The following is a 10,511-nucleotide window of genomic DNA, read 5'->3' as shown; positions in this document are numbered from 1 at the left end:
CCCAAGATGTACGCTGCCACCAACTTCTGTCCCAGGGAGACGTGCAGGATTTGGGGCAGCTGGCTGCCAAGCTCGTCCTGGAGTGGGAGCAGCAGGAAGGCCACAGAGACTATGCCCGTCAGCAAGAAGAGGAGGAAGGAGCTGGTGGCCAGTTGTGGGGGGCGGTCTGGGAAACAAGGCTCATCAGGAGCTCCACCCCCCTCTTGCCCAGCCCAGGGTCCTCCAGGGAGGACGCTGAAGATGGGAGGTGTATTTTTATTGCCATCCAGGGGGCATACTGCCAAGTGTCCCCTCCTCCCTGGAGCCTCTGTCCCCAAGGCCACGAGAGACCCTCTCCCCTCCGGTCCCTCAGCACTTTTTCTCTTCACCCTGCCTTCAGTATTGGCTCCTATGTACATGTCCATCAGGCAAGGGACTCTCTCTCCCATATGCAGCCCACAACTTGGTACGGGTTTCTTATGGAACTGAGCTGAGCTGGCACATGATGGGAAGTACTGAAGTTAGAGCTAAGGAAGAACTTTTCCCTCTAGGTAGAAGCCAGAAACCAAGGAAACTACAAAGTCTGCTTTTTTGCCTAACCTGATATAAAATCTGAACTCCTAGGAATGCTTCTACCAAAAAGCAAAAGACGGAACCAGAAGACCCCCTCAACTCCAACTGAGCGCATCTCTAGGGTAATGCTCAAGAACTCAAGAATTCCCATCCCCCATGGGCGCCTGGGTGGCTCAGTTGGTTAAGCAACTGCCTTCGGCTCAGGTCATGATCCTGGAGTCCCGGGATCGAGTCCCACATTGGGCTCCCTGCTCGGCCAGGAGCCTGCTTCTCCCTCTGACCCTCCCCCCTCTCATGTACTCTCTCTCATTCTCGCTCTCTCAAATGAATAAATAAATCTTTAAAAAAAAAAAAAAAAGAATTCCCATCCTCCAACTCACTCTCTGGGAAGTGTCTGGCCGTGGGTGGTGCTGTCCAGGAAGGAGGCCCTGGGTGGGGTGTTGGGTCAGGCTGTCCCTGAAGCTCAAGGGGGTAGGCTGGGGCCCTCAGAACTGAGGTGATGTCCTTGCGCCCCACCACTCGACCCTCAGCTCCCTCCTCAGACAGCTCAATGCGGAAGCGGTCCTGGATGTCATAGTGGCTGGGAATGGGGGCCACGTGGCGAATCACACTGTCCCAAAATAGGAGAGAGACCCATTGAGAGGAAGTGAGTAACAGGCAGTGATCCAAGTGGATCCAGGCCCCGCCTCCCAGGAGCCTTTCCCTTAGGGATGTAGACAGAGGTGGGGAAAAAGGTTGCCAAGAACCAGGTCTGAGCCCTACTGACTCCGGCATGGTAATTCAGACAAAGGTGGCAGCGACCCCTGGCTACCCTCCTCACTCACATGTCAATGCAGGATTGAGGTTTCACATATCCTTCTGCGTCAAACACCGTGTATTTGGCAGGTGCTGTGCACAGGACTGAGGGATAAAGGCACACACAGACCGACTATTGCTTCAGAGACAAGCTTGCCGGTGGAGGGACATTAGAGTCCCCCTTCCCTTCTACCCCAGGGCTGAACATGACTCTTCCAGTCCGCCAAGGTTGGCTACCTGACCCCACTCATCTCACTCCTCCAGCCCACACAGCCCCGCAGTGTCCTGCCGCCAGACCCAGATCCCTGGCATGAGGCACCCATCCCTTCACCTCGGAAGCGAAGCGCAGCTCCCGTGGGGTTATAGAGGGTCAGCAGCTGACGGGGTCCGCTCCGCTGGTCCGCCCTGAATACTAGGTCCGGGGGAAAGACGAGGACCGGGACAAGTCCCGAGGGAGGAGGGGCGCCCCGGGACCCCCGCCCAGGAGCCCCCGGGCCCACCAGCTCCTGGTCCTGGGGCGCCCCACGGCGCATGCAGGCTGTGGACGGTGGACATAGGAGGGCAGAGCTCAGGGGACAGGGCCTGGAGTCTAGAGCTGGGGGACGACAGGGGAGAAAGGGATCGGAATGAGATCGGGGGGCAGGGCCTGGTCTGATGCTGCCGCCGCCGCGTCGGAACCCCGCTAGATGAGGCTCCCGCAGACCAGGCCCAAGCCCCCCAAACCCTTCCCTTCTCCAGCTCTGCCCGGGGTCCCTTTAGGCCCCGCCCCAAGCCCGACCTCATGGTCACGCCCACCCCATAAACCCTGCCCCTAGCTGCTCCCAACCCGGGCCTTGTCTCCAGGCCCGGCTCCCGATCTCCAAAAGCCCCGCCCGCCCCACCGCAGGCCCCGCCCCTTCCGGGCGTCCCCGCTCTCCGGCCAGACCCCGCCTACCTCAGCGTCCCCCTCCGAAACCGCCCTTTCTCCAATCTCTCCAGAGACCTTTATCTGTGCCTCCGACCTCTCCCTGAGCTCGGCGAGCAGCTCCTTCGTGCCTCAGCCTCCGAACGGCCGCTCGTGCTGTGAGACTTACCTTCTGGTCACTGCACCTGCCCATCAATTTTTGGCCGGACCGAGGCTGCCATCTTCCCGAGAGACCATTTCTACACTTCCGCCGTACGGCCTCTGTCATTGGCTAGGGCGGCCTCGTTTCCGCCGTCAGTATACGCCGATTGGTGAGTTTAAAGACGTGATTGGCTTGATCCCAGTGACGTAAAACTTTACGGGCGACTCCGGCCAGAAAGCTCTGCCCTGAGTAACTCAGGGGGACCGGCGGAGGCTGGGAGCCGGGCGTTGTTCCTCCCCACTGAGACCTCCAAGTCACTAGAATCACATCCCAAAGGGAAGACCTCTCTCTCTTTTAATCCCAGGCTCTCCTAGAAGCAGCGATCATAGCAGTTTTCCATAGTACTAGTTGAGAGGTTGCTTCCAGTTGGACTAGGATTGAGGCAGGGAAACTGCAGGGACCCCATGAAAAAGAGCCGGGTTTTTTGTTTTGTTTTTGTTTGTTTGTTTTTAAGATTTATTAGAGAGATAGCACGAGCGGTAGGGGCAAAGGGAGAGAGACTCCTGAAGCGGACTCCCCGCTGAGCGGGGAGCCTGTTGCCGGGTGAGGCGGGGCTCTATCCCAGGACTCTGAGATCATGACCTGAGCCAAAATCAAAATCAGGCGCCCCCAAAGCCATTTTTCCCCCTTTGCTTCTTTTCCAGCTTCTATTCTTGCTGGGACCTGCACCCCCACCCCACTCTACACATGCCTCCTGATACAAAAAGCATATGTCCTCCTTGTAAGGGACAAAGAGGTAAGCCTCTTTGGAGGCTTCCAGTACAGTAGGTGATACCTAGGGAATGACCTGACAGAACCATCATGTGCCTATTCCAGACCACTGGCACTGGATATCTCCAGGCCAAGACCCCCTGGCTTCAGGGAATGAGTGACTTATGAAGGACACCTGGACCCTATCCTTGTTCTGACTATTTCCTGGATGCCTGAGAAGACACGTGCACCAGACCCCAAGAAAAGACGAGACTCATGCTCTTTTCCTTTCCAAGTCTCCGGAACACTCAGTCCATCTCTCTCTCTCTCTCTCGTAGATATATATATATCTCTCTATTGGCTCTCTGCACCCAACCTGCCTGCATCAGGATCTCAGCCCACGGCTCCTCTCCTGAGTCTCCCTTTCCTGCATGGGACTCAGAAATCACTCACATTTGCACAAGGAAGTAGGATTTACCAACCCTGCCACTTGCATCATCCCACTGAATCTTCAACTCCTTTCACAAAAGAAGTGGCCTCGGCAAGGTGAAGGATCTCACCCAGGCCACGCGATTGATTAGCAGTAGAGCAAAAACAAAGTTCATCTTATCCCAAAGCCCCCCAGCAAATGTAGAAACCCCTTTATCCTTCTAGTCTTTTGTTTTCTTGATAGCATAGCTTCATTTTCACCGTGTTTATTTTATTATTTACCTGCTCCAGTAGAATGTACTTTCCTCCCCACAAGAGCAGAAACTTTGCTTTGTTTTCTGGTTCATTCCAAAGTGCCTGCCATTTGGAATGAACAAGTGAGTGACTAGGAATGAACTTTGAGCTGAGATCCGATTGAAGTTAGGATGCAAGCCATTAAAAATCAGTGGAGAGCATCCTGGATAGAGGGGATAGCTAAGGCAAAGCAGGAGAGTACTAGAAATGTCAACGAGCCACCGAGACTGGATGGAACGGCACTTGCATGGGAGACAACAGTGAGAGATGACATAAGGTGGGAGGGTTGGATGCAGGTCACCTAGAGCCTCAGAGTCTGCAGTAGGACTTTGGATTTTATTCTGAGACTAATGTGAAACTATGGGAGAGGTTTTCTTTATTTCTTTTTTTTAACAGCTTTATTGAGATATCTTAGACATATAAAAATTGTATATATTTAAGGTGTACAACTTGAGGGGCATCTGGGTGGCTCAGTCGGTTAAGTGTTTGACTTCGGCGCAGGTGGTGATCTCAGGGTCCTGGGATCTAGCCCTGCATCAGGGTCCCCACATGGAGGGGGGCAGGCGGTTTGCTTGTCCTTCTCCCTCTGCCCCTCCCCCTGCTTATGCTCTCTTTCTCAAAGAAAATCCTTAAAAAAACAAAAGGTGTACGATATTTGGATTTATGTACACATTGTGAAAAGATCACCACAATCAAGCTAATTAACACATCCGACACCTCTACATAGTTCGATTGTGTGTGTGTGTGTGTGTGTGTGTGTTGAGAATAAGGGAGAGTTTTGAGCAAAGGGGTGACAAGGTCTTACATTCTTAAAAGATTGCTCTGTATACTAAACATCTGTTGAGTTTAACGAATGAATGAAATCTCCTAGATGGGCCCCCCAGACCATAGAAATGGAGATGTGACCCCTTCCTCAGTCAAGAAACATTTATTTGGATAAGAAAGGAGTCTCTAGGGCTCTGGGCTGGGAAGGTAGCCTGGGTTTCAGGCCTGGGACCCAGCAGCCCGAACAGGCTGGGAGGGGCACTTCCTCTTGCTGAGGTTGGTGAGGATCTGGTCCTGGTTGGACCGGTAGAGAACCACAAAGCTCTCTGCAGGAAGGACAGGACCTCTGTTCTCTTCCACCTGGCCCATCATCAGATAACTGGCTCCTGGGGGAGGAGAGGGAGGGAGCGAGAGCGTGTTATTGAGACCTTGGAGATGTACCTCCTTGTCAGAGTCCTTCAGATTCTATCATTTTTGTGAGGCTACGTCCTCTTCCCCATTTTGCCACATCCGTTACCTTTCTTCATGGGGGGGCACTGCTTGCAGGGCACATAAAACTTCAGGAGGGTGTCAGTGAGTGGAGAGGGCAGGTCCAGGCCTCCGGTTTTATAAGCACCAATGAGACTGACAGTGACAGTGAGGCCCTCTCCTGGGCCCCGAACCATGGACTTCACTGTTGCGGTCACCACTGTGAGAGAGTGGGGGTGAGAGGTGAGGAGACAGGAGGCCAGCTCAGGGCTGGAGCCAGGAGGGGGGACTTGGAGGACAGGAGGGGAGGTTAGAGCTGTTGGCAGGGGGGCTTCTTACCCAGGCTGCTGGAACAGAAGTTGTTCTGCAAGGTGCCTGTCCGGCGGCATTGCTTTGGGCAGGACACAGCGGGCATGTCTAGGAGGGAGAGAGGGTGCTGTTTGTGGAGGGGGACCCACCCAGCAGGTAGGAAGGGCCACTTTCCTCATAACAGCCTCACTGATTTGAATTCATTCAGAGCTCTATCCAGCGATGGGCCCCAGCACCCAGTACCAGACCTCAGTACAGAGCACCAGTGAGTGATGTATGAATGAATGAATGAGTTTGGAAAGGAGGTCTTTGAAATGCTCTCTTCAGTCTGTGTCCCCTTCCTTCCCCTTCCCAGACTCACTTGGGGCCCCCGGAGTTGCCTGGGCCTCAGAGGAGGCCTTTGGTTTTTCCGCAGATGGGAGTCCGGGCTTGGGGAGCGCGGTACCCGACCGGGCATCCTCCCCTGGGCTCTGGGCCCGCCCTTCAGCACCTCGCGGCAGGGTCTTGTAGGAGGCGGAGAAGCCATCCGCCGTGACACTGAGGTCAGAGACGAACTGGACGAGGAGCTCGTTCCCTTCGGAGGAGATGGGACTGCGGGTGGCGGGGCACCGGGGGAAGCGTCAGGGGGGCCTTGTCATCTCTGCCCTGGCTTGGCTGCACCAGCTTCCTGACTTCGCAGGACCTACTCGCCTCTCCATCCGTGGACCCGCCCTGGTGCCAAGCCAGGTCTCTTGCCTGGTTCCCTACTAGTTCCGCCCACCCATTTGGGGTTCACGCGTTCAGATCCCGCCTCTTCAGCTAAGCCTGGCCTCTCACCCCCACCCCCACCCCCACCCCCTTCCCTAGAAAGGTGGAGACGCCCGGTCCCACCAACCACCCAGGCCCGTCCCCTCACCCCGGGGCCGTGTCGCCGCAGAACTTCCCCAGCCTTTTGGCGTCATCGCTCACGGCTCCGTTGAACACGCTGACCGAGTCGTAGCGGCAGTAGGTGTCGGGCTCCAGGTCAAACTTCCCGAAGGTCAGCGAGATCACCTGTCCGCCGGGAGAGAGGAGGCTGCGCGGCGGGACCCCGCGCGGCTCCAGGGCGCGGAAGCCCTGCACCCCTGGCCTCCTCCGGAAGCCCGGAAGCTCGCGGCAGCCTCCTCTCCCCCTTCCCGTGTCCCCCGGAGCCCCCTCTTAAAGCATTCACACCACCGCTCCGAGGGTCACACACCCAGGGGAACCCTTCGGCGGCGTCTTCCATCTTGGGCAAGGTCGAGTCCAGGCTCACGCTCAAGGAACAGACCCAGCATCACCTCCGGCGCCACCACATACCACACAAAACACCGTTTATAGATCAGCATTGTGTACCTCGCTCTCGTAAGACTCGTCACAGGTGTGATTTTACATTTTTTGTTTGAGTGCAAGCAGTTCTGGGTCTGTTTTTGCTCCCTAGCGCGAGCTCAGTGGTCGGGACATAGCAGATGGTCAGTAAATCTTTGCTGGCTGCATGCTGGAGAACGCCGCCTGGGTCCCCGAGGGCGGCCCGGCAGGGGGGTCGGTACCTGGTCCGGGGGCGCGATGATGTGCCAGGAACAGCTGATGCCCGGGGGGTAATCGGACTCGGGCCAGTTGGGCGTGGTCAGGGTTCCCTGGGCCTTCTCCAGCCGCCCCCCGCAAAATTGGTGCTCTGGGGAGGGGAGAAAGGAGTGGGGGTGGGAGGCGGTGGAGACCCTCGGTCAGCTCGAAGAGAGCTCTAGGCTGGAAGCCTGTGCTGGAAGCTCGGACGTCTGGGTCTCAGCATGAGGGGACGAGAAGAGGGGTAGGAAAGGGGGGTGTGGTTAGCAGAGAGGGGGCTTGGAGGAGCAGGGCTCAGGGGAGTCTTGGACCTCCGGGCGCCCAGGCAGGCGGTGGAAGGGGAGGAGGCATTGGCTGGACACGCTCCCTTCTCGCCCCTCCCCCTGACCCGCGACCACACCGCTCCTCTTCCCCTGGGAGATCCCATCTCCCCGGTCCGGCGGAAGAGTCCCCTTTGCAGGCTGGGGAGTCCTCACGTTGTGAGGGTGCCCTCAAATTGGGGCACAGCCCCAGAGGCCTCTTTGGGGAGGTCTCTGCCTTAAACATTAAAATGTTTAATGGGGAGACTTCGGCCGCCAGGAGGGGGTGATGGGACCGCAATCGGGAGCCCCGGGCTGGGTGTAGGGGGCTCCGGGTCGGGGGAACCTAGTCCCCCAGCCCGGGGGTGCCCCCTCACGCCCGTCTGAGGGAGCCCGATTGCGGACGGGGGCGGGCAGTTACTCACCGTCCCAGTAACCCCAGGCCGCCCATTCCACCCGCGGGTCGGTGACCCATTTCCGCCTCGCGCCTGGGGGGGGGCCTGGAAGAGGGGTGGGTGGGAGCGGGAGGGGGGAGAGAAGACGGGGAGGAGGGACTGAAGGGGCAGTTAGTGAGGAAAAAGGGTAAGGGAGGTAATGGGGGCCCTAGGCTCTCGGGCGCGGGGTTTGGCTCGGGGTGGAGGTTAAGGCTGGGGGCGGGGCCTGCGCCGGGGGCGGGGCCAGGAGAGGGGGAAGGCGGAGGTGAGGGAGGTCTCACCAGTGCCTGAGGTGGCCCTCCCGCTGTACCAGAGCAGGAAGCCTCGTCCTCCCGTGCCCTCGTCCGCCGTCATTCTCAGGGTCACCTGGTTGCCGGGGGCGACTAAGGGTGCAGGCCGGAAGGTCCCGCAGAAGCGTCCAAGCCGCTGGCCCGAGGTTCCAGACCCGGCAAAGACCTCCAGGGCATCATAACGGCAGGCCGAGTGCTGCTCCAAGTCGAAGACGCGGAAGGAAAGGGACACAGTCTGGCCCTCAGGGACCTGAAGGCGGGGACAGGGAAGAGGACCTGCAAAGTCAGGCCACACAAAACCCAGGCGGAGGGTACTTCTCTTTCCCCAAGCATCTCAGAAACCGGGCCTGAACAGGAAGGGACCCCATCAGGGTGCAGAGCAGAGGGCCTGGGCCCTGCAGCAGCTTGTGGCTTGCTCAGGGGACAAGACCTGAGGGCGGGAATGGAGTTGGGAATGGACGAGCGGGCCCTGAGTTAAGGAAGGTGTGAGGACACTTTGCCACGTGTTATTGTGGGCCCTGCCGCCCTCAGTGACCAGAGGGGACGGGCTTGGACTTCCCTGGGAGAAGGGGTGGTGCAGGGACCGGAGCGGGGAGCAGGGGGTCGGCAGACTGGGGTTCCCTTAGCAGTCAGGTCTGGGAGACTTCAGCAAGGGGGTAGTGATCAGAAGGGCCTTCTCACCGTTATTGTCCAGATGCACTCCTTATTGGGGGGGTAGAGGTTGGGGAAACCCTCACTTGCCACGTAACCTGACTCCCCGGTCACATCCCCTCCACACAGGAACACGGGTCTGGAGAACAGAAGAGGGGTCAGCCATGAGTGGAGGAGAGCTTGGGAAGGATAGGGTAATGAGGATTGGGGGGGGGGCAGGGAGGGAAGCCAGGGGGATGGAGGAGAAAGACCTAGGGGATCTGGGGCAGCCTCAGCCAGCCAGACCGGGATTGAGAGGATTAGGAACAAGTGGGGCCAGCAACTTGGCTGTCTCTCCAACACCCCCCAATCCCCACCCCCACCCCAACAGGAATTCCCGGAATCCTCCCCAGGCTGTTCCTCACTCTTCCCCCCTCACCCTGCCTGGCAGTCGGGGACAGGAGCCGCCTAACTACTTCCAGATGTGGACACAGCCACGAGGCCATGGGGGGGGAGGGGGCGGAGAGATGAGCGGCAGCAATGATGGCCCTCACGTTGAACCTGGAGACCAGATTTCCCCAGCTCCCAACCTTTGCCCTGCTCCTGTTCCTGCTAACTACTTGAGTATCTGTCTCCCAAGTCTCCCACTTTCTACCCCCCTCCCCCCCCACCTCTAATTCCCTCCTGGAATCCAGATGTCCAGCTACCAGGCAAGTTCAGGGTCTTGGTGCTCTCAGGTTCCACGGGGGGCCAAGGGTCTGGGTGGATGGGGAGACTTAGAGGACAGGGGACAAAGGGTGGAGGAACGGGGGGCAGTGGTGACCCACAGAAGACTGTGGTCTTGCAGTAGGGAGGGAGAACTTGGGGGCTAGGGAAGAGTTGGGGCTGCAGGAGATCCGGGGAGGTGGTGTGTTAGTGAAGGAATCCACAGGATCCACAGGCAAAACCCCCAGGAATCAGGGCTTTTGACGCTCACTCAAGCTATCTGGAAGGTGCCAAGAGACCTACCTGGTATAGTTGGGGGTCTGGCCCTGGGCGAAAGGTAGCAGGGCCCAGGCAGTGAGGACCCCCAAGAGGGAGGCTGTGGCAGCAGGCAGCATGGCCGGGGGGAGAGGCGCTGGGGTCCTCGAGGCGGCAGCTGAGTTTAGCAGCGGCGGCGGCAGCCGGGATAATCAGTGCCAGATGAGGCGGCCTCGGGTGTGTGGGCGTGGGGACTGGCCAGTGGGGCGGGCGGTGGGGAAGGCGGGACAGGGAGAGTTTAGTCGGGACAGTGGTGAGTCCAGGGGCCTCTCTACATCCAGGACACATAAATATTGACCTAAGGAGGGGGTGGAGCAACGAAGGGCAGAGGGAGCATCGACCCTCAGCCGTAATGCAGGCATCAAGTACTGTCATCTGGAAGCCCACTCTGCCGGGTGCCCGAACATCCTGCGAACACAGCCTCTGGTCCTTCCTCATGATCATCCCCATGCCTGCCTCCTCAGCATCCACAGGAAGTCCTTCCCTTGACCCCCGACATCCAGTCACCCCCTTCCTGACCCCCCCCCCACCGCTCCAGCTTATTTTCCACTTCAAATTTCTACTGTCTTCTCCCCATCCCTGGGCCAGACTAGGCCAAGGAGAAAATTCTTTCTGCTCACCCATTTTTCTCTCCCAATATTTGGAGGTATGGGAGTGGGCTAGGGAGACATGGTATGTGGATAAAGGGAGCCTCCCCCTCATTAAGGAAGAAGAGGATGTAGTAGAAAGTGAGGGAAAGGGACAGCACGTGAGACTGGACCTGGAAGGTAAATGGGAGGAGGGGAAGAGGGCACTGACTTCACGGGGACTGAGGGAAATGGGTAGGAAGCTCTGTGAGGTCAGAAGCAAGTGGCCTCCTCAGGATGGGAGTAA

The 10,511-nt window shown here is 58.1% G+C and overlaps 2 protein-coding genes across 3 annotated transcripts; both read right to left on the bottom strand.

The window, feature by feature from the left end:
* Positions 1-5: 5 nt before the first annotated feature.
* Positions 6-2,225, bottom strand: MOSPD3 (motile sperm domain containing 3; the record flags this gene model as incomplete). The annotated part of the gene is made up of 5 exons (XM_081819396.1): positions 2,174-2,225; positions 1,679-1,942; positions 1,377-1,452; positions 933-1,162; positions 6-166 (listed from the first exon to the last, which is right to left on the bottom strand). Coding segments are annotated over exons 2-5 (669 nt in total), but the record flags the coding sequence as incomplete, so codon positions are not given.
* Positions 2,226-4,779: 2,554 nt separating this feature from the next.
* On the bottom strand, positions 4,780-9,841 carry PCOLCE (procollagen C-endopeptidase enhancer). 2 transcript variants are annotated; one of them, XM_031028617.2, is made up of 10 exons: positions 9,627-9,841; positions 8,670-8,778; positions 7,980-8,238; positions 7,690-7,764; positions 6,953-7,077; positions 6,304-6,440; positions 5,770-5,999; positions 5,439-5,516; positions 5,149-5,319; positions 4,780-5,017 (listed from the first exon to the last, which is right to left on the bottom strand). In XM_031028617.2, exons 1-10 carry the CDS (start codon positions 9,716-9,718, stop codon positions 4,851-4,853), a joined length of 1,443 nt encoding a protein of 480 aa, XP_030884477.1. In that variant the 5' UTR covers positions 9,719-9,841; the 3' UTR covers positions 4,780-4,850. The 2 variants fall into 2 exon arrangements, with proteins under 2 accessions (XP_030884477.1, XP_006733799.1); XM_006733736.3 differs by lacking the exon at positions 7,690-7,764 and having other exon boundaries at positions 9,627-9,831.
* Between the last annotated feature and the right edge of the window lie 670 nt (positions 9,842-10,511).

The sequence above is a fragment of the Leptonychotes weddellii genome, chromosome 5, assembly GCF_054177405.1.
Source record: "Leptonychotes weddellii isolate Sample4059 chromosome 5, ASM5417740v2, whole genome shotgun sequence".
NCBI classification, from domain to species: domain Eukaryota; kingdom Metazoa; phylum Chordata; class Mammalia; order Carnivora; family Phocidae; genus Leptonychotes; species Leptonychotes weddellii.
This window is presented reverse-complemented; position numbering and strand designations above follow the sequence as displayed.

Excerpts from the sequence above, each read along its gene's own strand:
- PCOLCE (XM_031028617.2), bottom strand. The coding sequence starts at position 9,718 with ATGCTGCCTGCTGCCACAGCCTCCCTCTTGGGGGTCCTCACTGCCTGG. Across the intron at positions 7,765-7,979 it reads GAGGGCCACCTCAGGCACTG|GCCCCCCCCCAGGCGCGAGG; the intron begins GTGAGACCTCCC and ends CCCCTCTTCCAG. Across the intron at positions 5,517-5,769 it reads GGCAACTCCGGGGGCCCCAA|ACATGCCCGCTGTGTCCTGC; the intron begins GTGAGTCTGGGA and ends TCTCCCTCCTAG.